Raw genomic sequence first — 27,749 nt, forward strand, 5'->3', positions numbered from 1 at the left:
AAAAAGCTAGGGCTGTTTTCCTGCATTGTAATCAGAGGAGCAAGAGGTAGAAGATAGACAAGGGCAATGGTCTGCTGACTACCCTTAGCATGCCCTCTGTAGCTCTTGTAGAGGGGGGGGGGGAATTAGAGGATTGCTGCTGCTGTTGTTGCTGGGCACACTGCTGAAGTCCAGGAAATAAAAAAAAAACCTCTGGAGAAGGCTCAAAAACTTTTGAATTGTCTATATATAATCCCTTGGCTGAGAATAAAGTTTTAAGGGACGAGCTGTAGCTTTACAGTCCTTGAAACATTCGAAATCAGAGTCTGCATTATCTCTGAATAGACACGAACCTTCAAAAGGTAAATCCAGGAGGGTATTTTGAACATCCTGAGAAAACCCAGATCCCTTAGCCATGAATGCTTATGGGTGGAAACGTACAATTCAACATCATCACAGCGACTACGACGCCACCTAACGATGCGCAACAATATTGCTAGAAGAAAAAATCTCCAGATCCAGGCTGATGCCTGGGGGAAAATTCTAAGGTAAGGAATCTGCAACTAGAAGTCTCTATCAGATTGAAGTACCTATTGCTAGTGACACATAATTTGCTGTGTCCAGACCCAACAATATTACTTGGAGGGATGCAGCTTGGCTGTCATTGGGTAACTCAGGGAAATGACTCTGTACATCTCAGCCAATTTGGGAACAACCACCTGTGCTGATTCCAGAAGGGCATGAATGTACCTCCCTAGAACGGCAAGTAGCATTAGTTGCCTTTAGAGCCATGCTCCCAGAAGAGAAAGTCTTCTTAGCTGATTATTATCTTGGATTACCTATCTGCAAGCGAAGTTGGGAACAAATCGAGGGTCAGCTTCTAAGAACATGACACTTGGACTACTAGACTCTCTGGTGATGGATGTGATGACAAAACCAAAGGACCACCAGGAGCCAGTTTGTAGCGCCTAGCGATTTGGCTCAACACAGCTGTGGCAGCAGTAGGTTTCTGTCACATGTCTAAAACTGACTCTGTGAATGGTAAAAGAGGCTCATAGGACACTGAAGGACATTGAAGCAGAGTGGTACACCTCAGTCAGAATATTATTAGATTTCAGCTCTGATAGGGAGTGGATGATCCAACATTTCCGCAGCTTTTCCGATGACTGAATGTTATGTCTTGATTTAAGGAGGTAGAATACAATTTGGAGACAGCAATTCTCACTCTGGGGATGTGTCTAAACCACTTGCCTCTTTTATGCCTTCAAAATCTGGGTTCACTGAGGGCTACTCCATAACCTCTCCTTCTTGGGAGTCTTGTTCCACAAAGAAATGTTCTCCTTTCTCTAATAGCCGCTGGGCCTCCCTCATGGACCTATGTATAGGACCGAGGAAAGTGAGAGGTTTGAGGTGTCAACGGAATTGGTGCAGGCAATGGCGCAGGACATGTCAGAAGTGGCAATGGAGTTGAAGCTTGAGACATCAGCATGGAAGCATTCTGCACCAGTGGTATCACTTGAGGCGTCAGCGACACCTACAAGCGAGGAAGAACCAAAGGAGATAGTATCCTCTTCCTAGGAACCATGATCGTGCCAAAGTTGGCCAGGGTATCTGGTCCATCGGCATGAATGTTGGTAAGGGGTCAAAAAGCCTCTGAGGGAAATAGCTAAAGGACCCATGGGACGCGCAGGCGTATCTGATGGGGATACACATTCTTGAACACAGCGTCCAAGAAGTGACTGGGATCCATAGTCGGAGTTGGTGAGGCTGGGTATATGTGTTACTGTTGGGGTTGAGGAACTGGATCTGAAGTCGGCATTGCATCCGGTACCAGAGGAGAAGTCAGAAAGGGCACAGGTATCGAAGGTGACACCAGCAGTGGTGCCAAAGATGGTGCTGGTGTGACCGCCTGCCGATCTTACTCAGAGTCCAGTTGTTGGAGACGTTGACCTTTGTGACTTGTTCTTCGATGATCAATGTCGTGACTCATGATGTCATGTCTTCTTCAAGGACTTCAAAGAATCGGGTGATGGTGTTCTGGACCTTGGACGAGACTTGTGACAACCTCTTCTCTCATCCCTTGCTCGGGCAATAAACAACTTTGCATCTCTCTCCTTCACGGCCTTCGGATATTCATCCTCTGGCAAATGGAGCAGGCATCAAACTTGTGATCTGAATCCACACACCAAATATGTCACAGGGGTCAGCAATAGACATCTTACCCTCTCACTGCACTTTTTATAAAAAATAAATGTAAAAATGTAGTATGAAGAAAGGTTACGTAGTTGGGGAAAAAATGGAAGGGACGTCAGGCATACAATAGGAGCTTTTTATGGCTTCAGTGACATTACACTGTGTCGATTGTGGATGAGTGTTGTTACGGATGGCCGCTGTTGACGTGTAAGATCTATTGAAAATGTTTTGGTTCAAGCTGGTGCATTGGAATTAACAAAAGGTGAGGAATCAACAGGTAGATGTCTCCATAAGAAGTAACAGTATTTATCATACTAAATGCATCCATACATCTTTCTAACAATGACAAATTAGAACAACAATATCATCTTTTCTATATGTTCATCATCCAACTTGAAATTACAAGGAGAGCAAGGTACTTACCCTTCAGTAATGCCTTATGCGATAGAGACTCTATGTAGCTACAGATGTTTACCCTATAATTATCCCCAGGTGTCAAAACTGGACCCGGAAATTTTTCGTAAGCAATAACCCTGCGCGCCGATAGGTGGCAGCATTCAGTTCTGCATGGTCGGCCAAGCTGAAGTGACGTACGCAATGCTTATATAGGCACCACCCCAGTGTGCTGACATCAGTTTCTTTTTGTGATTTTTCATGCCAAGAGCTCAGAGCCAGTTGGAACACTGACCACTGGTGTGGAAAACTAGGGCCGCGAAAGGAGAAAGCCCTGTTCCTAGAAATCTGTTCACAGAACAGGGAGGATGGGTTGGTCTGGAAGGAATCTGTGGCTAGATACAGTCTCTATCAGGTAAGGTGTTACCGAAGGTAAGTAGCTTGTTCATTTGATATAGACTTCTAGCTGCCAATTCCTTACAATAGATACCAAAGCAATACCTCCCCAGAGGTGGGTCTCCGAAACAATTCCACACTCAAAACTCCTTCAGGACCCTACAGGCAAAATGCCAATCCTTATGGACCTGACTGTCCAGGCAGTAGTGTTTGGTAAGCTTGTGCAAAGATGCCCACATTGGTGCTGAGAGATGTTCAGGGCCGGCACTCCGCATGATAACGCAGTTGTCGCAGCCTTGTGGAATGCGCAGCAGATTTAAATGCAGAGCACAATTCATCTGGAGATCTTCTTCTTCTGATCGGTCATTTCCTTCTTCACTTCAACGTACCCCACGAAGAGTTGGTGGTCCACCCGGAACTCTTTTATGCAGTCAAGGTAGAGTGGCAACACTCTTTTGGGGTGTAGATGGTGAAGTCGCTCCTCTACCTTGGAGGGATGTGGCAGAGCACAGAAGTAGGCAGGCTGATGGACTGGCCTACATGAAAGGGAGTGGCAACTTTTGGCAGAAAAGAAGCTCTAGAACCAGGTTGTCTGGGTAGTTGTTCAGGCATGGGGCTTGGATGGCAAAGCCTAAAGCTCACTGACCATTTGGGCAGATGTTATTGCCACCAGGAAGGCTGTCTAAATAGTTAGGAGCCTGACAACATTTGTGCAATGGCTCAAAGAGAGCACACATTAGAACAGTTAAGATCAGATTAAGGTACCACTGAGGTATGAAGAAGGGCAAAGGCAGAACATGTGTTGCAAACCTTTCAAGAGCCTATTTATAACAGGGGATTTAAAGAGGGATGGGTGATCCAGCAACCACAGAAAGGCTGAGAAGGAGGAAAGATAGTCCTTTCGGATGCCCAAGAAAACGAATGAAGAGAAGAACCCGAGAGAGGGGAGCAAAAAGAGGGTCAACCTATTTCTTTGTAAGCCATGCCACAAATGTGCCCCAACAGCAGGCATGTACAGTCTTAGTGGAGGGATGGCTGGCTGGCAAGATAACATTGCAGACTTCGGGCGTAAGGTCAAAAGCTGTCAACTGTTGCCGCTCAATCTCCACACATGATGGTGGAGTACTGACAGGTTTGTGTGGGGACCCCTCCCCCGCAACTGTGACAGAAGATCCACCAGAGAAAGCAGTCTGATCAGAGGACCAATAGCCGTGCTCAACAGCTCAGGATCCCAAACTCTGAGCCCAGGCATACAGGAGGCCTGAGCTCCACTCGAGATGAAAAGCATCTCCGAGTGAGAGCTGCCTTGAAAACTCCACGTAGCAGAACTGCTGACATTGTGTGTTCTCAGTGGTGGTGAACAGAAGGCCCTCCTCACTGCTGAAAGAGACCATGTACCACTGCCAGATGGAGATGCCATGTGTGATCCGCTAGGCTTCTGCATCTGAGTTTGTCTCCCTTGGCATCCAGAGAGCCCACCAAGTGTTGAACCACCAGGGAAATGCCCTGATGAGCCAGCCATATCCAGAGATGCAGGGCCTCTTGACAGTGGATCCACTACCCCACTCTACCTTGTTTGTTGCAGTACCACATGGCAGGGGTATTGGTCATGAACACTTGCAATAGCCTTCCCTTGATGGAGGGTAGAAAGGCTGTCAATGCCAGTCGAATCTCCCAAAGCTCCAGTCGGTTGATGCCGGAGACCAGGGGCCTCTGATCTCTACCTCTCCCAGATGGCCGCCCGATCCCAGGAGTGGCACATCTGTGACCACTGTCAGATCTGGTTGGAGAATGGAGAGGGATCTGTCGCTGACCCAATTGTGATTCGTAAGCCACCCCTGTAGATTTTTTCCAGATTCCTTCATGAGCTGGGCCATGTCGGATTCCCCTGATGCTCAGCTCACTGAAAATTCAGGCACAACTGTACAGCCTGCCAGTGAACATGTGTCACAAGCAGTATGCAGGAGGCCATGAGACCCAACAGCCTTACAGTCAGTCTCACTGGAATCCAGGATAGACTCTGAAACATCAGTATCATAGCCTGAATATCCTGGACTGACCATTAGGGAGAACAGGCCCAAAACAGCAACTTGTCCGGAACAGCTCTGATGAAAGGGAGTGTCTTCAGCATGTTGAAAGTGGACCCCAGCGAGTGTAGGTGGTCAGTCGTAGTCTGCAGGTGGGAGACGACAGCCTGTGGTGAGCTCACCTGCAACAGTCAATCATCGAGCTAGGGGAAGACTGGCATCCCTGAGTTCTTCATGAGCACCTGAGGAGTGCTGGTAAAGCCAAACGAGAGCACGACAAACAAAGTTCTTGTGGCCGACCATGAACCGCAAGCAGGGTGGGAATGTGGAAATATACGTCCTGCAAGTCTAACACTACCATTTAGTCTCCCACGTCCAGGGCAGACAGGGCTTAAGTGAGTGTGAGCATTTTGAACTTCTTTAGGAAGAAATTGAGAGGGCGCTGGTCTGGAGTAGGAAGAAGGCCTCTATTCTTCAGGGGCACTAGCAAGTAGCAGGAATAGCCACCACGATCTACTTATGACAGCTGCACCCTCTCTATGGCTTTCCTGGCCAAGAGAGATGTCACTCCCTGAGGGAGCAAGGTAAGATGGTCTTCTGTCAGCCTGTCCCAAGTGGATGGCATGGGAGGAGGAAGTATTCCCTTCCAACATTCTGGAGAATCCATCTGTCTAATGTTATAGACCTCCAATGGGACAGGTGATTGTGCATCCTGCCTCCCACTGGGTGCCCATGATAGTAAGAGGGCAAACCAAAAGGGTTTGGAGGCTGCCAGGAGGGTGGTGGACTGGCCCTAACTCTGGCTGCCCAGAGTGGGGTGGACTGGCTTGACCTCTGGCTGCCCAGGAATCTGCAGCCATGCAGAGGCTAGGAAATTTGCACAACCTGGTGGGTAAAGATGTGGTTGGAAGCCTCTTCTGTGGCTATGAAAAGAGTGAAAGGCAGACTGACATTGACGAGGGGCATGGAAAGGCCAAAGGACCTGGCTATAGCTCTGCTGTTCTTGAAACGCTCACTCCAGCACGGAGTCTGCCTCGTCTCCGAAGAGATGCAAGCCATCAAAGGGCATACCCATAAGCAAGGCTTTAACATCTCCTGAAAAGCCAGGTGTTCTCAGCCAGGCTTGGCACTGTAAGGCCACCATCGATGAAACCACTGTGCCTAGCAAGTCAGTGGTATCCAGTCCACATCTGTTTGTGAATTTCGCTACATCTCTCTGGTCAGCAACAACTTGGGAAAGTACGGCCTGAGCCTCCTCCAGAACCAATGGCAGCACCTGCACAACCAAATTCCATAGAGCATGGGAGTACAGGCACATGATGGTCACAGACCACAGTACCAGGTTGATGGAAGAAAACACTTTCTTGCCCAATGTGTCCAGCCTTTTGGATTCCCCATCCGGTGGAGCGGTAGGGAATGTGCCAGGATTTACATGAGGTGGAGGCTTGGACAACCAAGCTCTCTGGGGCCGACTGTTGTGTAATAAGGTGGGGTCCACTGGAGTGAGGCAATGGCAGCAGGCAACTAATCTGTTCACATGAATCTCTGTGCTGGGCTTGGACAAAGGTCCCAAGCATGACTTCTGTAAGGGCTCATTAAAAGGGAGATATGGTTTGGAGGTGGTTGCTCCCAGTTAAAGCACCGCTGTCAAGATGCTGGTCTTGACTGACACCAAGGGCAACTGAAGGTCCAGGACCTCAGCCGCCATTCTCACCACCATCGCAAATGACACTATTTCATCTGTAGCCACGGTAGGGGGAGAAAGCATGTCAGTATCTGGGGACCTGTCTAGTCCGCTGGCCTGTGCCAAGTCCTCACAACAGTACGCATTTAGATCTAGGTCTGGTATTCAAGGTCCCGTGTCCCCTTCCAATCCTCCCTGCTTTCTAGTTCATAGGAAAGCACAGCTTCAGATGGCACCAGAGTCGGACAACGCACATCCGGCTTTGTGTCTGGAGATGAGATGGGCAATGGCGCCGCAGGAAGTGCTGGCATCAGAACTAGCCCTGGGGAGGGTCAAGGTGGAGTTACCGGTGTCAGTCCAGATCCATCCACAGATCCAAAGGGCCCGACTGGTACAGAGGACAAACTCACCAGCGGGGAACCAGTAGTGGGGCACTCCCGAACCAACAGGGTCCGAAAGCACACCAGCAGGGATAGGCTTCCCAAATATGGAGTGCATGGCCTCATAGAACTTACAAAGTTGGGCAGAGGCCTCTCCTGGAAACAGGTAGGTGGGGAGTTGGACCAGGTGCAGGCTCATCCACAGAGCCTGGCCTCAAATGCAAAGCTCCCTCATCTCGTCTGAAGACCAAAACTGATAGGGTGAAGTCAAAGACCCCTTGGACTTCTTGATTTTATTTTTTTCTTGTGAGACTTACTCAAACGCCTGGATGACTGAGTGTGATGAAGAGCTTGAGCTACATGACTGATTCTGGGGCCTTGGCCTCCTCTTCACCAGGATCGAGATCATTGTAGCATCACACATCGAGCAGAAAGGAGCTTGAAGGACTGCTTCCTCAAGGCCTTGGGGTGCATGGCACAGCAGCAGGCGTAGGTCTTGGCCTCATGGTTGAGCTCTAGACATCAGAGGCAAACAAGCTGCAGGTCAGTCACAGACATCTGTTGATGGCAGGTGCCATAGGGAATGAAGCTCACCTTCACATCCTACCACACCAGGAGAAGGTTTTCAAAAAAGACTTCAATCAAAGCTCAGACAAAAAAAATGGCTGCTGGTAGCTCTCTCCAGATCTGCGCTGACTAGCGTGTAAAGAAAAACTGATGTCAGCGCCCTGGGATGGTGCCTATAAAGGCACTGCACATCACTTCCAGCGTGGAAGCCATATGAATCTGAACAATGCCAATGACCGGCACACAGGGGTACACAAAACATTTCCGGATCCATTTTGACACCCGAGTATAATTCTAAGGTAAGGAATCTGCGTAAAGAATTCGCTATCAAACTTTTCTTAGTTTCTTCCCCAGTCTTATACTCTTCAATTGTCTTGGTTTATTCTCAAGGTTTTGTCTCGCAGCATACTTTGATGGCTCCGATTGAGAATTAAGTGTTTATGGGGTGTGTGCAACAATGATATAGTCCTCTGCAGAGAGCAGAAGCAGCACCTCAAAATTTCCTAATATTGTCTAAAACCTTCCCAAACTCAGAATACACACCATTTATGTATAAGGAGACAAAGGTGGGGACTTCTGGTAAGTGGAAGAACACTGCTTTGGCTTTTTATACTGCAATTTATTTCACTCCCGACAACTTCCTTTTGAAGATCTTGATTTTGTTTGGCAAATGTCAGACTAGAGCCTCATGTTTCCTGGCTGCCTCAGAGTGCAAAGACCATAGGTCCACCATTTAATTCCTAGCTTTTATTATATGTGGAAAAGTACCATCTTTCTTGGCATGTTACCCCCATGTTTGCCTGTATGTCAGTATGTTTTTGTCTGTCTCACTGGGATCCTGCTGGACAGGACCCCACTGCTCATAGTTTATGGCCTAATGTGTGTGTCTGTATAGTGCTCAACTGTGTCACTGAGGCTCTGCTAATCAGAACCTCAGTGCTTATGGTCTCTCTGCTTTTAAATTTGTCACTATAGGCTAGTGACTTCGTTTACCAATTCCAATTGGCACACTGGACCCAGCCTGATAAGTCCCTAGTATATGGTACCTAGGGCATTGGGGTTCCAGGAGATCCAAATGGGCTGTAGCATTTATTTTGCCAACCATAAGGAGCTCAGACAAACCCTTTGACAGGCCTGCCCCTGCAGCCTGCGTGAAATAGTCACAGCCATTTTTACTGCAGTTAAGTAACTCGTAAGTCACCTGTATGTCTAACCTTCATTCAATGAAGGCTAGGTGCAAAGTTACTAAGTGTGAGGGCACCCTTGCACAAGCAAAGGTGCCCCCACAGAGTTCTGGGCCAATTCCAGGAACTTTGTGAGTGGGGGGATGCCATTACACACGTGCCCTACATATAGGTCAATATACTTATATGTAGCTTCACATTGGTAAACCAGAATATGGTCGTGTAAGTTGTCTAAGATCATGGAATAGTCCCCCATTCCAAATCTGGTATTGGGTAGCAATTCCTTGCATCCTGGGGACTCCACCATAGACCCCAGTACTGCCAAACCAGCTCTCTGAGGCTTGCAATGCAGCTACAGCTGCAGCCACCTCACAAACAGGGTTCTGCCCTCCTGGGGACTGAGCATCTCAGTCCCAGGAAGGCAGAACAAGGCATTTCCTTTGGGAGCAGTGTGTTACACCCTCTCCCTTTGGAAGTATGTATTACAGACTGGGGAGGGGTAGCCTCCCCCAGCCTCTGTAAATGCTTTAAAGGGCACAGATGGTGCCCTCCTTGCATAAGCCAGTCTACACTGGTTCAGGGACCCTTTGTCCCCTGCTCTGTTGTGAAACTGGACAAAGGAAAAGGGAGTGACCACTCCCCTATCCATCACCACCCTAAGGGTGGTGCCCAGAGCTCCTCCAGTTTGTCCCAGACTTCAGCCATCTTGCTTCACAAGGTGTGGGGGCACGCTGGAGGACTCTGAGTGGCCTGTGCCAGCAGGTGACTTCAGAGACCCCTCCTGATAGGTCCATACCTGTTAAGGTAGCAAATCCCCTCTCAGGGCTACTTAGGGTATCTCCTGTGGGTTCTCTTCAGATTCTACTTGCAAGTTTCCAGCAGGAATCCTCGGCAACTACTGCTTCATCCTCTGACCTCGGATCAACCGCAGCCTGCTCCAGGAACCACTGTAACAGGAACAAAGTATCCACAAGGGATACTTTTCTTCTGCAACTTCAGCTCCAGCCAGCAACTGCAACAGTTTCCATGGTGTGCATGCTCTGAGGACTCCCTGTCTTCACCCTGCACCAGAAGGACCAAAGAAATCTCCAGTGGGGTGACGGAGTCACTCCCCTGCTCACGCAGGCACTTTCTAAGTCGACGACTGGTTCCCTTGAACTCCTCTCCTGGCGACGAATGTGCTCCTTGGAACACAGAGGGTAGACCCCATCTACACAGACTGTCATGAGGTCTTGCTGTCGCAATTTAGAGGAGGTAAGACCTTGCCTTCCCCCAGAACTACAGTACCCCTGTGGACAGCGTCTTCTTCACCTCCTGAGGCCTCTGTGGACTATCTGTAAAATTCCTTCGTGCACAGCCTGGCCCAGGTCCCCAGCACTCTATCCTGCGACGCTCAACTCGCTGAGTTGTTCTCTGGCGGCGTGGGACCTTCCTTTGTAGTGCTGCACCAACTGCATTTTGCACCTCCTTTGTCCCCATGTCCTGGGACACCCGTGGGTGATATCTGGTGCTCTGAGGGCTCTATGGAGTGCTGAGAGCCCCCTCCTCCTCCTCACACAGAGTTGAGGCCCCCAGGTCCTTCCTGGGTGAAGAAAGCACCTAGTTGACACAAAATGCGACATTGACGAAACCACGGCTTGTTGGAGGAATCCAGCACCAAAATTTGCCTGCATTCAACTTCACGACGTGGGACATCCTTTGAATCATGCAGGAACCTGCTGGCATCTTCCTAGGGTGCATTTCTGCAGTCTTCGTCCAACCGGGAACTCTTCTTTTGCACCCTCTTCTGGGTTGGCAGGGCCTCCTGTCCTTCCTGGAACTTCTTTCGACTTCTGGACTTGGTCTCCATCTTTTTGCCGGCCTTAGGTCCAGGAATCCACTGTTGTTTGCAGACTTGGTTGGTTCTTGCAATAATTCCAATCACGAGGTGTAGTGTGTCCGAAGGAAACTTGCAGTACTTTACTCTTGCTTTTCTGGGCTCTGGGGTGGGGTAATTTACTTACCTTTACTGTATTCTTACTCTCCCAGCGATTCTGCACACACTACACTTGTTTGGGGGGAATTCGTGATTCACATTCCACTTTTAGTATATGGTTTGTGTTGCTCCTAGGCCTATTTTCTCCCATTGCATTCTATAGCATTTCATATTGTTTGCACTATCCTATGTCTAATTACTTGCCTTGTTTTGGTGTCTAGTGTATATATTGTGTATAATACTTACCTCCAGGAGGAGTAATGTCTCTAAGATATTTTTGGTACTGTGCCACCCAAATAAACTACCTTTATTTTTGGTAACACTGAGTATTGTCTTTACTTGTGTATATGTAATGTGTGACTATAAGTGGTACTGCATGAGCTCTGTATGTCTCCTAGTTCAGCCTAAGCTGCTCTGCTATACCTACCACTATCAGCCTAAGCTGCTAGAACACTGCTACATTTCACTAATAAGGTATAACTGGACCTGGTGTAAGGTTAAGTACCCAAGGTACCCACTACAAACCAGGCCAGCCTCCTACATTATAATAATACCAAGATAGGGTATGTCTGTTTCTGCCTATCTGAATGGCCAGCTAAAGTCCTCTGCTTCCACTTTTGTTTTAGAGATGCCCATTCCTGAAGTTTTGCATCAATTTACTCCATAACCCAAAACTCTACTTAACTTTGAAACTCTCACTGGAATAGCCAGCACTGGTCTTTCTGCCTGGAAGACCAATAAAAAATATCATCCACTTACAGAAATGTTGAAACATGCTTACCCTAACATTCTATTCCCTTAAACTCATTACAATGCCTCAATGCAATAGCAAGAAAAATCAGAAAAATGATACAAGACTTTGGGTCCATTGGGCAGCCTTGTTTGGTTCCCCTTCTGTAATCCAAAATATTCAGATATCAATATTTCAGAAAGATGTAGGCGTGAAGCGATTGAAGAACAAATTACTTACCTTTGGTGATGCTCTTTCTAGTAGATACGGTATCTACCACAGATGCCTCACCTTGTGAATATCGGCAGACATTGGACTGGATCCTGAAACTCAAAAAGCAGTGCTACTGCACACCAGTAGGGGGTGTTGCGCGGGTCTGCTCTGATGTTCTTTTTTCACCTCCAAAAGCGACGAACAGAGCCGCATGTGAGTGCTATCGATACAAGTTAATGTCAATTCCTTTTGAGGCTTGTCCAGGGGCGAAGATGCAGAGCCCATCATCAAACTGGAAGAACCAGCGTGCAGATTCCTAATTTTGGATGTTTTTAGATTGAAAAAGAGACCATTCTAAAGATCTGGGAGGTGGGATCACAGTGACAAATCAACAGGTAGACAGAGACCCACCTGAAAGACCATTACAGAAGGTAAGTAACTTGTTTTTCTGAGTAATAATTCTTACCGCATATTCCCCATCTTGTGAATAGATACCAAAACAATACCTACCATGGTAGTGGTTCTGTGGAATGACTCAGACTAAAATGCCATGCAGGATCGAATGGACAAAATGCCTGTACCAAAAACACTCGGGTTAGATGCTGGGTTAGAAAATCAGGGTCACCTAGAGCACTTTTATGGCAATATGTGACTTGGTGGTGGACCAGAGGTCCAGAGCATGTTTTTTTTATTGGTTTAACTTACTAGCAGTGTGCCAGTGAAAGTTTCATTGAAGGGCAGGAGATGTTTGGTCGGTAGCTGGCCAGGCTGAAGGACCTTAGTGAGGGCATTAGATTTTACCTCCAAATTGGGGAGTTGGAGGTGAAGGAACTCAACAGCTCAACTGATGACTGTGGTAAAGAATTTAACTTCTTCAGCTGTTGGTATGGGGGTGAGTGGGGGAGGAACCAACCAGTTTCAAGTGAAATATCCAGTCCACTGGCATCTTGCAGGGTCACAGTCCACTTCGACTGCGGGTGGGACAATTACATAGAAACATAATTAGAACTTAAGTTGACATTCGACTGCAATATGCTCTAGTATTCAAAATATTTTGTTAGATATGTGCCATCACATTCAGTGACTGAACTACAACAGTTCGAAGGAAATGACTATGTAAGAAAATAATGCAGATTTAGCCATTTTTAGATCTTGCCTCAGTCAGTGCATGCCTTGTCACTTGCAGGGCATTTTCTTACCTTAGGGCAGAGGTCTTCAATCTGTGGGTCCCGACCCCCGGGGGGGCTGTGGAGTCCTGAAAATGCTTCAGCTGAACCTTTGATTGAGTCTCCTGTGCTGTGAAATGAAGCTGCACAGACAGCTAAAGAATCCTTCCTGCCAGGGGGCCTGCTTCCTGAATGAAATGCAAATGTGAGCTACCAGTTGATATGCAAATGGTAAAATATACAAACATAAAGGATGCTTTGGAGGCGGTTCTGGCTTTAATTGTTCAAATCACTCAAAGCTTTGTGACAACAATTTTTTTCTTCTTTTGGGTGGTAGTGCAAAGAGGCAACAACTGGGCTGTGAAGTGTGTGCTTTTAAGTGTAATTGTATATACATAGTGCTTAGTACCCCTGATGAGGTGTTGAAGGGACAGCTATTAAAACAAATATATTACATATGGTCTGGTATTACTTAAATCTACATTTTGTAAACACCATTTTATCTTAAAAAAATTTGGGGCATTTTGTAGTGGCCTATCTTACACTGTGCGTAATATAAAATAATGATCTACATTTTCACAGTGCTTTCTGTCACAGGCTGTGACCTTGTGGCACTAAAAATACACAAGTCACAATTCTCCACTGCATAAACCAAGATTTCATTCTGTGGCTGTCTGGTTGCATACATACCTCTGCAATGCATTAACTAATAGAGGTTTCAAAATGCACTACAGTGCATTTACCAATGAGTAACCACTGTCTTTTATTTATTTTTCTTTTAAGCTGCCTGTTATTTTATATGTAGCGACCTGACGGTGAAAGACCTAAAAAAATTGTACAGAATAATTTAGGGCATATTTATGAGAGCCTTGCACCACCAGCACATCAGAGGCCTCACAGATCTGGAGTAATTCAAAGCAGCGCAAGCCATTGCGTTGCCTTACTCTGTGTCAAGGTGGTGTTCCATGGGCGTTGCAGTGGGTGTTTCATTGCAACACCCATGGATTTTGACGCTGCCCCAGATTTACAAAATCAAGTAAACTGGAGCAGTGCCAAAACCTTACACAGGCATAATAAGGAGAAATGGGGAAAATACCTTGCAGGATGTTTTTGTTCAGGAAGGTGCCCCTTCCCGCACAAAAACAATCCTGCCTACGTTGGTGCTAGGCAGCAATTTGTGCACCAGCACAGGGGGAAAGGACAGGAATGCACTGTATTTCATAAATACGGTGCATTCCTTCCCTTTTTTATTGGGGTAGTGCAGTGTAGGAAGAAGACTAGCAGTGCTGCCCCACCGCAATTCCCCATCAAAGAGGATCTTTGTTCTTAGCCACATCCTTGACCATGCCCCAACACTCACTAACCTTTGGTTTGCTAAACACTGTTTCATATTATTTCCTCCCTGTAAAAATGATTTGCAGTGAGAATTGGGGATGTTTCTGATTGTTGACGACGACGAGGGGGTCCATATGCCTAAAAAGATTTGAAAGGGATTCCATGCATCAAAAAGTTTGAAGCCCTCTGCCTTAGGGGGACTTCGAGCCTGTCCACTGTTTACCAATGGTTGGCTTCATCTTCACTCCAATTACTCTGTTGCAGCAGGAGACGACTTCACTTCCTCTTTGTGTGTTTGTTCCTACCCTGGAGCTTGGATCAGATACTGCTTTCTCCTTCGACTGCATGTCATTCCACTGCTTGCACTTTTGAAGGTATTTCTTTTTTTCCTTTTCCTTACTTCCCACGGTTGCTGATTGGTCCACTGTCCTTGAACAAAAGACTCGTCCCCTCGGGGAGTTGAAACCTCAAGTTCTTAGGCAAATCCAAAAAGCCATCAACTTATACGGAGTTGAATTACATTTGTTTGCTATAAAATATCTAAAATAAATATGTGAATACCATGCATCATAAAAAGATGCTGAAAAAAATGGCACAGTAAAAGTGAGTGCATGAACTAAAGTGCGCAAGTACTACATATAAAAAGCATACATACAGAACTAAGGGCTGATATGAATATAAATGTCAACACAACTCCGAATCAGAGTATGATGTACCAAATCATAATTAGGATCAGTCCTCTAGTACATTCATGAATGTGTCAACCCGGATAAACCTATTTTGTGCTGGTTAACATCGGGACCACAAATCCAGGTAGCACCTAGAAAGAAAAAATTACCAAAATGCATTAGCATTTACCTTGTTATAATGTGTTTGATTACCTAATGGAGAAGAGGATTGCAACATGCCAATATGAAGCAATAAATCCAGTTTTGTTGGTTTATCAACCTCTTAACACCTTTAATTTGATTCTTCTGTAATTAACCACTTTTCTAGTAAGGAAGCCCCCCCGTTTCATTTAAGAGAGGTACCAATTTAAAGGGGTCCTTTGTGAGAGCTACCTTACCTGATCCACCTAAATCTACCTTGATTTCACTGTGGGGTTTCTCTCACCTCGCAGGTCAGTTTAAATGTGGGCAATGTGTGGCATTAAAGTACAGTGTCTCAGTACTAAAATGTTTTCGCATCACAATGTTAAAATCAATCTGGACATCTTTACTAATTTTAACACCCAAAGTGTTTTATATGTTGCTTGGTTCCAATGTGATCTGGTATATATAGGTCAGACAACATAAAATGTTAAGACAAAGCCCAAAGATCTGACATAGGTGCAACCAATTTGCTTTGCTAATGCTGGGTAGGTATTGCCTACTAGACAGTAAAAAATCTACTGTTAGCTAACAATGAACTTCAAGCCCACCAATCGTTTACTTTTGGTTGCCTTTGATATCCCTTCCATTAACTTATTTTTTATTGGTGAGCATGTGTGGGCTTTCGTTTGTCTTCTTGAGTTTGTCCCTTCCCTGGAGCACTGCCTCATTACTTGAGAACTTCCACTGCATACTTTGCTACTTCCATTCCCCCCCCCCCACCGTGCTCCGTGTTGCTCACTCTCGCCTGTGTAATTCTCCCACACCATCATCTGTGTATGCTTGCCCTCGTGTGCATCTCTGCCCTGCACTGCTTTCTTGCTTGCATTATTTTCCCACGAGCTCCACTTTGCTCTTTGTTTCCTGTACTTCTCGACTCGCTCTGTGTTGCTTAGTCTACCCTTGTGTTATTTCTGCCATCTCCATTTCATACTGCTGCCTCCCCCGTGTACTCTTTGCTTTCAACCACCGTTTAAATTGTTTTTGCACTACCTTTTACTTTACTGGTCCAACTCAGAGAGGTAAATAAAAAGAAAAAAAGCGGTGCTTCGTTTTCTAAGCATACATGAGTTTTGCAAGCCTACAAAATAATGTGGTCAGCCGCGTCACAGGCTTTCACTCCCTCACCCCACACTCTTTAGGCATGCTGTCAGGGATACTGGACAGAATTGATAAAAGACACTGGCAAAGCCAATACATCCCAAAGGTGAGACATATTGGCTTTGCCAATGCTTGTTAACACTGAATTTACACAAGCCTGGATTATGTCTGATTCCTTCTTTTGGAAAAGGACAACATAAAAAAAAATCCCAAATGTGGTTAACATTGTCATTCATTCACAAGTCTCAAAACACAAACTTATTTAAAATAGCTGCTCTCTTTATTCCAGTACAATCAGTGCTTTTATTTAAAAAAAAAAGTAAAGAACACTGGCACATTTGGCTTAAATAACCTTTCAGAATCTGCTTTTGAGAGTGAGTTAAATAAACGAAACGATAACATGCGCTGTGACTACCCGTGTATTAAATACGTTCCTGTTCAGCAATTTTGATCAATTCCCCGTGTCCACTCATTGTTGAAATGTATCAGCGGAAATGATAGATGCCATCTGCAGCAAACTCTGGTTTTCCTCTCTAACAATTTGTATCTGCAGGTGCTACTCTGTGTCACTAATGGCTAATAAAGAGAGGAATGCCGATGAAACGAGCGATGCTACGCCTTCAGATTCTGTCATACTTCTCATTAGTGCAATTAATTATTAACAACCGCTTGTTTTAATTTAAGGCATCACTATTTGGAAATGAGTACCATACATTTTAACAAAAGGAAATAGCAAAATTGTTGCAGGACAATTGGCCCTTAAATGAAAAATTGTTCAAGCTTCATTAACTGTTCTCTTGGCTAAAGTAGTATCGCACAGGAGGCCCGGCTAAATCTTCATCGCCGTCGTTTTCAGGAGCAAACGATACAGTCAAATCAATATATTTCCTATTCGCAGAAGGTTTCACAAGCTTGTGCATCCTGTAAAGAAACAAGAAGAGTAGCAATGACTGTTAAAATCATAACATTTAAACCCGTAGATTAACAATGAAGGGAAGAAGTACTTTAAACTAACAAATTCAGCGGAACCAAACACCTATGCAGCATTTCTCATTAGCAAAAGCCTTTCCTAACTTTCCGGAACAAGTATTCTGAGAAGTTGCCTACGATTTTATTAGTAAAGTATTTTTTGTATATAATCAAATATGACATACTGGGAAGTTACTTCTCTGCTAATCCTTCACTCTTGGTGCCTCATTTAGAGTTCATTGTAACTGAAAATCAATTGATTTAGCATTACCTCCAGAAGTACAAGTTACTTACCTTCGGTAACTAATTATCTGGTAGAGACATATTCTGGTTGCAGATTCCTTACCTTAGAATTTCCCCCTGGCGTCAGACTGGATCCGGAGATTTTTCCTCAAGCAATACCCTTGCGCGTCAGTAGGTGGCGTCGCTCGACTCCGCGGGCGTGTTTGGCGTCGATGCGCCGTGATGACGTCGGGAGTAGTATATAGATGCCACCCTTGCGCAGTGATGTCAGTTTCTTTTAACAACTTTCCACGAGTGCGCCAGAGCTAAGGACCTGAAAGAGGGAATCTCTGTCCCTAGAAATCAGTTTGCAAGCTGGGAGGATGGGTGGGCGGTAAGGAATCTGCAACTAGAATATGTCTCTACCAGATATTTAGTTACCAACGGCAAGTAACATGTTCATCTGATAGAGACTTCTAGTTGCAGATTCCTTACCTTAGGATAGATACCCAAGCAATGGCATTCTCAGTGGAGGGCTGCGAACCAAGATCATACTAGCGAGTCCTGCAGGACTGAACGACCAAAATAGCCACCTGACGGACCTGACTGTCCAGACAGTAGTGCTTAGCAAACGTGTGCAGGGACGTCCGCGTAGCTGCCTGGCAGATATCCAGTACAGGAACTCCGCATGCTAACGCTGTGGAAGCAGCAGTTGTTCTGAGGGAATGAGAACGCAAGCCTTCAGGAGGTTGCTTCTTGGCCAAAGCGTAGCACATTTTGATGCAAAGAAGCACCCATCGAGAGATGGTACGCTTTTGCACCCCCTTCCCTTTTTTCGCACCCACATACCCAACGAAGAGTTGATCATCCACCTGGAAATCTTTAGTACGATTGTTGTAGAACGCCAACGCTCTTTTTGGGTCCAGACGGTGGAGTCTCTCCCCCTCATGGGAAGGACGTGGGGGTGCGTAGAAAGTAGGCAGAGTAATGGACTGATCAACATGAAAGGGTGTAACCACCTTAGGAAGGATGGAAGCCCTAGTGCACAACATGACTTTGTCAGGGTGCACAGACAAGTATGAAGGTTTTGAGGAAAGGGCCTGAAGCTCGCTCACCCTGCGAGCAGAGGTGATAGCGACCAGAAAGACAGTTTTGAAGGTGAGGAGCCGCAAGGGACAATTATGCATTGGCTCAAAGGGGGTACACATCAAGTAAGTAAGTACAAGATTAAGGTCCCACTGAGGCATGATACATGGATTGGGAAGAAATAGTGGGTGAGCCCTTTTAGGTATCTAGTCACAATAGGAGATTTAAAGAGTGAGGGCTGATCAGGTAGCCTAAGAAAGGCTGAAATGGCAGATAAATACCTTTTAAGGGAGTCTAAAGGAGAGCCCTGATGGGCCAAAGAAAGAATGAACAGAAGAACCTCGGATAGAGGGGTGGAAAGGGGATCAACAGATTTGTTGGTACACCATGCCACAAATTTGTTCCAACGACTGGCGTATACAGTTTTGGTGGACGCCTGGCTGCCAAGATAACATTGCAGACTTCGGGTGGAAGGGCAAAAGCCGTCAACTGGCCCCAATCAATCTCCACGCATGAAGGCGGAAGTTGGACAGGTGCGGGTGAAGAACCGTCCCCTGTTGCTGCGACAGAAGATCCGCCCGAAGAGGCAGTCTGAGTGGAGGATCGATGGAAATGCTCAATAGCTCTGGATACCATACTCTCCATGCCCAGTCCGTAGCCACCAAGATGATTTGGGCCTGGTCATTCCTGATTTTTTTGAGAACTCTGGGCAGAAGAGATATAGGCAGAAAGGCATACATGAGGCCGGAGTTCCACTCGAGACGCAAAGCGTCTCCGGGCGAGTGCCGCCTTGGAAACACCAACGCGCAAGACAGCTAACATTGCGTGTTTTCTGCGGAAGCGAACAGATCTAACAAAGGCTCTCCCCCCAATGCTGATAGAGACCTTGTGCCACCTCCGGATGGAGACACCATTTGTGATCGGCTGCTCATCGACAGCTGAATTTGTCCACTCTGGCGTTGAGGGAGCCCACCAGATGTTGAACCATCAGGGTAATGCCCCGGTGTTCCAACCATGTCTAGAGGCATAGTGCCTCTTGAAAAAGGGTCCAGGACCCTACTCTGCCCTGTTTGTTGGAGTACCACATGGGGGTAGCATTGTCCGTGAACACCTGCACCAATTTCTCTCTGAGAGAGGGAAGGAATGCTTTCAACGCAAGCCTGATAGTCTGGAGCTCAGCATTGATATGGAGCCCAGACGCCGCCGGAGACCAGAGTCCTCTGATCTCCGCCTCTCGCAAGTGGCCGCCCCAACCCAGAAGTGACACATCTGTCACTATAGATAGATCTGGTTGGGGGAAGGGAGAGGGATCAGCAGCGCGGAAAGAAAAGAACTGATGTCACTGCGCGAGGGCGTATCTTTATGCTACTCCCGACATCATCAGGGCGACCACGGCGCCAACGAAGCCCGCAGAGTCGACAGACGCCACCTACCGACACGCAAGGGTATTGCTCAAAGAAAAATCTCCGGATCCAGTCTGACGCCTGTGGGAAATTCTAAGGTAAGGAATCTGCAACTATAAGTCTCTATCAGATTTGAGTATCTACCTCCCTTCCTTGTAGATAAAGATGTTGCAGTGTGTAAAGGGGATACTTTTATGGACCAGGGTGCAAACTGCAGTGGGGTGCAAACTGTAGTATGAAAGAAAATGGTTATATCCCCATGAGGAGGCATAAGTGCATGAGTCCCCTGGAGAAAAATGATTCTCCTGAAGGAAACCCAGCTTAATACCATGTCGGGTCAAATAGGAGAGCATTTGTTTGCCCTTCTGCAAGGGGTTAAGACCACGGATGTTCTAGGACATGCAGGTCAAATCTGTCACAGGAGGCTCTTTAGTCCGGATCCCATTATGTGTGATGCAAGCAAGTAGCGATTGCATGGTGTGGCTCAAATGTGACATATTGTAGTAAAGAACAAGTTACTTACCTTCAGTAACGCATTATCTGGTAGTGATGGTGTCTAGCTGCAGAATCCTTACCTTTGAATTTCTCAGGCGTTACACTGGATCTGGCACTTTTGCGTGAGCAGTACCCCTGCGTGCCGCCGGGTAGGTCTGGTTCCATGCGTCGGCATCTTTGGTACCAGAAGTGACATCATGGTCACCTATATAGGTGTCACCCAGGCGCGTGGATGTCAGTTACTTTTCATGACTTTCCACACCAGGAATGCAGAGCCATGAAGTGAACTGATGGATGTGTGTCTAAACTAGGGCCCTGTAAGGGATCATCCCTAGCCCTAGAAGTCTGTCTGCAGAGTGGGGAGGTATGGGTGAATGTAAGGCATCTGTAGCTATAGTCTCTACCAGATAATGTCTTACCAAAGGTAAGTAATTTGTTCATCTTGTAGACTTTTAGATGCAGATTCCTTACCTTTGAATAGGTACCCAAGACATACCATCCTGGCTGTGGGCTGTGGACAAATTTAACTAGACTAAAATGCCCGTCTCTGGGACCTGACTGTCCAGGCAGTAGTGTCTGGCAAACGTGTGTAGGGACGCTCACGTTGCTGCCTGGCATATGTCCAGGACTGGAACTCCACAAGATAACATCATGGTTGCAGATTGTCCTTTGGTGGAATGGACTCTTAAGCCCTCACGAGGCTGCGTTTTAGCCAGGGCATAGCAGATCTTGATACAAAGAACGACCCAGTGCAAAATGGTAAGTTTCTGTACTACCCAATCTTTTTTTAGTACCTACATAGTCAACAAAGAGTTGGTCGTCAACCTGGAACTCTTTTGTGTGTTCAAGGTAGAACAACAATGCTCTTTTTGGGTCCAGATGGTGGAGTTGCACCTCTTCTTTAGAGGGATGTGGAGAAGCACAAAAGGTGTGCAATGTGACAGACTGTCCCAAAAGGAATGGGGTCACCACTTTCGGGAGGAAAGAGGCCGGGGTGCGAAGCACCACCCTGTCTGGGAACAGAGTAAGGTAGGGAGGACTGAATGATAAAGCCTGCAGCTAACTCACCCTCAGGGCAGATGTTATCCCACTAAGAAGCCAGTCTTGATGGTATGCAGCCAGAGGGGACAAATGTATGGTGGCTCAAAGGGAGCACACATTAGGTATGTGAGGACCAGGTTCAGGTCCCACTGAGACATAATTAAGGGTGAAGGGGAAGACATATGTATAAGCCCTTTCAGAAACATATTTACAATAGGTGACTCAAATAAAGAGGGTTGATTAGGCAGCCGCAGAAGAGATAACCCTTAAGAGTGCCCAGAGCAAAGTCCTGCTGGGCAAGGGTAAAAATAAAGAGAAGAATATCAGAAAGAGGCTCAATAGACTTTTCTGTACAATATTTTACAAATTTTAGCCAATAGCAGGCGCATACCATTTTGGTGGAGGGCCGCCAAGATAACTTTACAGGCTTCAGGAGGAAGGTCAAAAGCTATCAACTGTTGCCGCTCAATCTCCACGCAAGGAGGCGAGAGTGGACAGGTTCAGGGGGAGGGCCCTCCTGTGCTGCTGCAACAGAAGATCCTCCTAAAGGCACAGCCTATTCGGAGGATTGATGCTCAGTTTCAGAAGCCCGGGATACCAGACTCTCCGTGCCCAGTCCGGAGCCACAGGGATAACCTGGGCAAGGCGATTCCTGATTTTCTTGAGAACTCTGGACAGAAGTAGTATGGGTGAAAAAGCAAACAGGAAGCCTGAACTCCACTCTAGATGAAAAGTGTCTCCAAGTGATAGCCCCCTTGGAAACTCCGGCATGCAAAACTGCTGACATTGCATGTTCACTTCAGAGGCCAACAGATCTAACCAAGGCTCTCCTCACTGCTGTAAGAGTCCTTGCGCCACCTCCGATTGGAGACGCATTTTGTGTTCTGCTAGGCAACAACAGCTAAGTTTGTCCGACCTGGTGTTTAGAGAACTTGCCAAGTGTTAGACCACCAGGATTATGCCCTGCTGTTCCAGCCATGTCAAGAGAGGCATGGCCTCTTGACAAAGTGCCCCTGACCCTACCCCGCCTTGCTTGTTGTAGTACCACATGGCAGTGGTGTTGTCCGTGAATACCTGCACTAACTTCCCCTTGACAGAGGGAAGAAATGCTTTCATTGCTAGCCGGATCACACAGAGCTCCAGCAAGCTGATGTGGAGTCTGGACTCTGCCAGATACCAGAGTCCCCTGATCTCTGCCTCTACTAGATGGCTTCCCCATCCCAGGAGTGATGCATCTGCCACTACTGTCAGAGCTGGTTGGGGAATAGCGCATTATCTGGTAGAGAGACTATCTAGCTGCGGATTTCTTACTTTAGAATTCACCTGCGTCAGCTTGTAATCTGGAACTTTTGCTGAGCAATACCCTTGCGCGTGCCATAGGGTGGCATCGTCTGCGCCGCTTGGGATGCCACGGTCGCCAACAAAGGCACCCACCAGGTGCACGTACGTCAGTTCCTTTTCCACAAACTTCCATGTCAGAATTGGCGAGCCATGGAAAGAACCAGCAGCTTGCCTGTGTGAAAACCATGGCCCTGAAAGGGAAAATTCCTGACCCTTTAGACATGTCTGCAGAGCGGGGAGGCATGGGTGGGTGTAAGGAATCTGCAGCTAGATAGAGTTTCTATCAGATAATGCGTTACCGAAGGAAAGTAACTTGTTTATCTGATAGAGACTTCTAGCTGCTGATTCCTTACCTTTGACTAGATACCCAAGCCTCTGCTGGCGGTGGGTTCTACTTACACTAAGAAGTCATGTAGGACTGAACGGGCAAAGTGCCCGTCTCTTCGTACCTGACTGTCCAGGAAGTAATGCTTTGCAAATGTATGCAAAGATGCCCACGTTGCCGCCAGACAGATCTCCTGGACTGGAACACCCCAATTAGCGCAGTGGTAGCAGCTTTGCTCCTGGCAGAATGAGACCTCTAGCCCTCAGGAGGCTGCTTCCTGGCCAATGCGTAGCAGATCTTGATGCAGAGAACTACCCAGCGCAAAATGGTTCCCTTCTGCACTGCCCAACCCTTTTTTGCTCCAACGTACCCCACAGAGTTGGTCATCACCCGGAACACTTTTGAGCGGTCAAGGTAGAACAACAACGCACTTTTTGGGTCCTGTTGGTGGAGTTGCTCTTCTTCTTTAGAGGGATGCAGTGGAACAAAGAAGGTGGGCAGGGTGATATTCTGACCCAGGTGAAATAGGGTCCTTGGGGAGGATAGAGGCACGAGTTTGGAGTACCACCTTGTCTAGAAACATGGTGCGATACGGCTGCTTGGATGAAAGAGCCTGCATCTCATTCACCCTCCTGGCAGATGTTATTGCCACTAAGAAGGCTGTCTTGACAGTGAGTAGCCAGAGGGGACAGTTGTGCAGTGGCTCAAAGTGAGCACACATAAGTGAGGACCAGATTCAAGTCCCACTGAGACATGAAAGTGAGTAGGAGGATACATATGTACAAGCCCTTTAAAAAATCTATTTCCAATTGGGGATTTGAATAATGAAGGCTGATCAGGCAGCCGAGGGAACGCTGATAGGGCAGAAAAATAGCCTTTGAGAGTGCCAGAGACAGAACTCTGTCGGGCAAGGGATTAGATAAAGAGAAGGATCTCAGAAAGAGAAGCAGAAAGAGGATCAATAGATCTTTCTGTACAATAATATACAAAGCTTTTCCAACGGCAGGCGTATACCGTCTTAGCGGATGGACGCCTGGCAGTCAGAATAACTTTACAGACTTTGGGAGGAAGGTCGAAAGCCATCAACTGTCGCCGCTCAATCTCCACGCTTGAAGGCACAGAGTTGACAGTTTAAGGTAAAGAACCTTCCCCTGCTGCTGCAACAGAAAATCTTCCAGAAGAGGCAGCCTGATTGGAGGATCGATGCTCATTTTCAGAAGCTCAGGATACCAAACTCTCCGTTCCCAGTTCGGAGCCACTAAGATTATTTGGGCCCGGTCGTTGTTGCTCTTCTTGAGAACTCTGGGCATAAGTGGAATGAGCGGAAAGGCGTAGAGGAGGCCTAAACTCCAATTGCGATGAAAAGGGTTGCTGAGCGATTCCTGCCTTGGAAACTCCAACGCACAATACTGTTGACATTGCGCGTTCTCTGCAGAGGTGAAGAGATCTAACCAAGGCTCTCCCCACTGCTGAGGGAGTCCTTTTGCCACCTCCGGATGGAGACACCACTCCGCTAGGCATCGACGGTTGTGTTTGTCTACCCTGGCTTCAGGGAACCTGCTAGGTCTTGAACTATCAGGGGTAAGCCCTGCTGTTCCAGCCATGTCCAGAGATGCAGGACCTCTTAAGAAAGGGTCCATGACCCCACACCACCCTGCAGGTTACAGTACCACATTATGGTGCTGCTGTCCATGAATACCTGAACCATCTTCCCTTTTACAACAAGGAGAAATGTTTCCAATGCCGCAGCTGCCTTACTTTAGAATCTTCTCCAGACGCAAGCCTGGATCCGGAAACTTTTTCTATAGTATGTCTGCTTGTCGGTAGAGGGCACTGTGTGACTACGTATCAGCGTTGTTCACCAGATGTGACATCAGTGGAGTCAATGTAACTCCCTCGCCGACATCAGCTTCTTCCCTATTTTCCACACTCAAAACGTGGAGCCACAATAGAAATTGCCTATTGAAACTGTGCTTTGAACAAAAGACACCTGAATTCTTAATTCTAGGTGTCGATTTCCATAATTACACTTTTTGAGAGAATAGAGGAACTCAGTTCGCAGAGCGGGGAGGATCATTAAGGAATCTGCGGCTAGATCCTGTCTCTACTAGATAATGCATTACCGAAGGTAAGTAACTTGTTCATCTGATAGAGACATCTAGCCGCAGATTCCTTACTTTAGAATCAGATACAAAAGCATAGTAACCAAGAAGAAAGAGTGCAAAGTGTGACCCTCCAAAAAGTCTCTAAGTATCACAAAACCAATCTAGAACAAGAGAAAAAAGACCGGACAATCTTAATAACTAAGGAGAGTAATAATACACTTGACAACACCAAATGACGGTGTGGAAATAAATTCATCCATGTTAGTATGTCAATTGTGTGCCACAAGCGACGGAACAACATTAAAAGTCTTCTATCCAGAAGAAAACAACTGGTCTAGTGCAGGAGGAATAGACTCATAATACCTATGAGGAAGAACATCCTCATTAGTAAAAGATCTGTGTAAAAAAACACAGCAATAAAAGTTATAAAAACGTTAATAACATGGATATAGTGTAGGAGCCTGGCTCAGTTTATGGTTTACATCTATAGTGTGGCCCCCCTATACTGAGTCCAGGCAACCCTTAATGATAGTGAATAAGTGTCCAGATAGCAAAAGCTCTCTAGGGGTAGCTGAGGGGAGCAGCAGAGGCATATCTGGGAGAAATATATATATAGTGTTAGTGTGGCAAAATAAAGGATTCTTTATTACAGCACTACTACTACTAGACTAGCATTGGTATATCTCCAATTGGAGATATCTACACACAATATATACACAAAATAAGCAGCAGAAATGGCATCAAATTTACAGGGCCCTACGGGGAGGGGGCAAACCATATGATACATAAGTAGAATGTGAACTAGTGAGCCCAACTAAGGTGAGTACAGTAGTTAGCTAGGAACTGGGGGAAGGACAAGAACACTAGCGGTAAGTACAGCAACCAGCCGCAGATGGGTTACCTACCCAGTCGTCCCATAGGCTAAAATAGGGAAGTAGCGGCTGGAGTTTGTCTGTTTCAGGACCCAGAGGAAACCAGCAGACAAGTGGAAGGTTGGAAAGTGCCCCCACCCCAGGATACACAGAAGAAAGGAGTACCTACACCACCGACCTGGATGGAGAGGGGAGAAGGGACTCTCACTGAAGTCAATGGACGCATCGGATTGTCCAGCTGCTGTCGCAACTGGTGGACCAGACAGGTGGAGCACCGGGATGGACTCCAGAAGTGGAGGACCTGAAAAGAAAGGGGACAGAGTCTAGCCCCCTTGCAGGTACCTAGGTGCTGCAGGTGGGAATGCTCACCATCCTAGAGGTGAAGTTTCTGCAAGTCCATGGAGGAAGAAGTCCAGCTGCGGGGTCCAGGAGCTGCAGAAGATCCCAGGAGTTACCTACGAGCTGTCCCTCGAAAGTCACTGGATTGAAGGAGGGTCAGTGACCAGTGAGGCCACCAACAAGCACTGGCAAATTCAAGCAGGAGCTGTAGATGCATTTGCAAGGTTTTGGGGACCACCAAGGTCCAGGAGACTCTCCCTTGAGGGGTGTCAGGGCTGGCCCTCAGCATGTGGGAAGGCCAGCAGAGGTCATTGGAGCCCCCAGGAGTGACCCACAGGCAGACACAACAAAGAGAAGTCCCATGTCGCAGGAGCTGCAGAACAGGGGCTGATGTTCGAGTTGAAGAGTGATGGAGGCCTGGGCTTCTTGGTGCCTGAAGATCTCCTCAGGCCTTGGTAAAAGCAACAGTTGAAGGGCACAGGGGTTCAAGCCCTGTGACAGGAGCAGGGGCCCACCCTTCACTCCAAGGGTAATTCCTTTGTGCTTTCAGGTGCAAACAAAGTCCTTGTGACCCTGGAGGATGCACAGCCTTGGATGTTGCAGAATTCTTGCAGGATTCAGAGAAACAATGTTACAATGGGAACCTTCCAAACAGAAGCAGACATGTTTTGGTTCCAAAGCAGACCAGCAGCGGTTCCAGAAGCCAGGAGCAAAAAATGCCTTGCAGAGAGTTCCTTGGGGAGTCTTGCTGGACGAAGTTCAGGACCCACCCTTGGGGGAGCCCTTAAGTAAACCTAAAAAGGGGTTGGTCACTCTCTGAAGTGACCCACCTATCAAAGGGGGTCAGGGGCGTCATCTGCTAACCAGTCAGATGCTCCCAGGTGCCTCTGCACATCTTATTTTCAAGATGGCAGAATCAAGAGGCCACCTGCCAGAGCTCTGTGCACCTCCCTAGGGGAGCAGCTGTACAAGGGGGTGTTCACGTCCCTGTCCTTTGTGTAGTTTTGTGCCAGAGTGGGAACTGGGGGCTCCTTAACTGGTGCAAACCGGATTATGCAAGGAGGGCACCAAATGTGCCCTTCAAATCAGTCTGGTGGCACTCAGAGGCCACCCCACCCCAGCCCTTAGACACCTAACACACAGGTGAGGTGGTCACACCTCTCCCTTGCAGGAAATCATTTGTTCTGCCTTCCTCTGCTTGAGTCAGGGTCTCCAGCAGGAGGGCAGAACAGTGTCTGTGGTCGGCAGCAGCGTGAGCTGGCAGCCAGACCAAGTAAGGCTGCACAGGCAGAACTGGGGGATCCTCCAAGGAACCCCAAGAGTACAGGGGATCATGAAACTAGCACTAGAATTTCTGTA

At 47.1% G+C, this 27,749-nt stretch overlaps 1 protein-coding gene across 4 annotated transcripts in view; it reads right to left on the reverse strand.

The window, feature by feature from the left end:
* Window positions 1-16,455: 16,455 nt before the first annotated feature.
* The window catches only part of UBA6 (ubiquitin like modifier activating enzyme 6), a 610,892-nt gene continuing 599,598 nt past the window's right edge, over window positions 16,456-27,749 (reverse strand). For all 4 annotated transcript variants that reach the window (XM_069235825.1, XM_069235816.1, XM_069235844.1 and 1 more), the window contains one exon: window positions 16,456-17,113. In XM_069235825.1, the coding sequence (XP_069091926.1) occupies window positions 16,978-17,113 (136 nt within the window). In that variant the 3' untranslated portion in view covers window positions 16,456-16,977. The remainder of the gene's footprint in view (window positions 17,114-27,749) is intronic.

Source organism: Pleurodeles waltl, chromosome 1_2 (assembly GCF_031143425.1).
Source record: "Pleurodeles waltl isolate 20211129_DDA chromosome 1_2, aPleWal1.hap1.20221129, whole genome shotgun sequence".
NCBI classification, from domain to species: Eukaryota; Metazoa; Chordata; class Amphibia; order Caudata; family Salamandridae; genus Pleurodeles; species Pleurodeles waltl.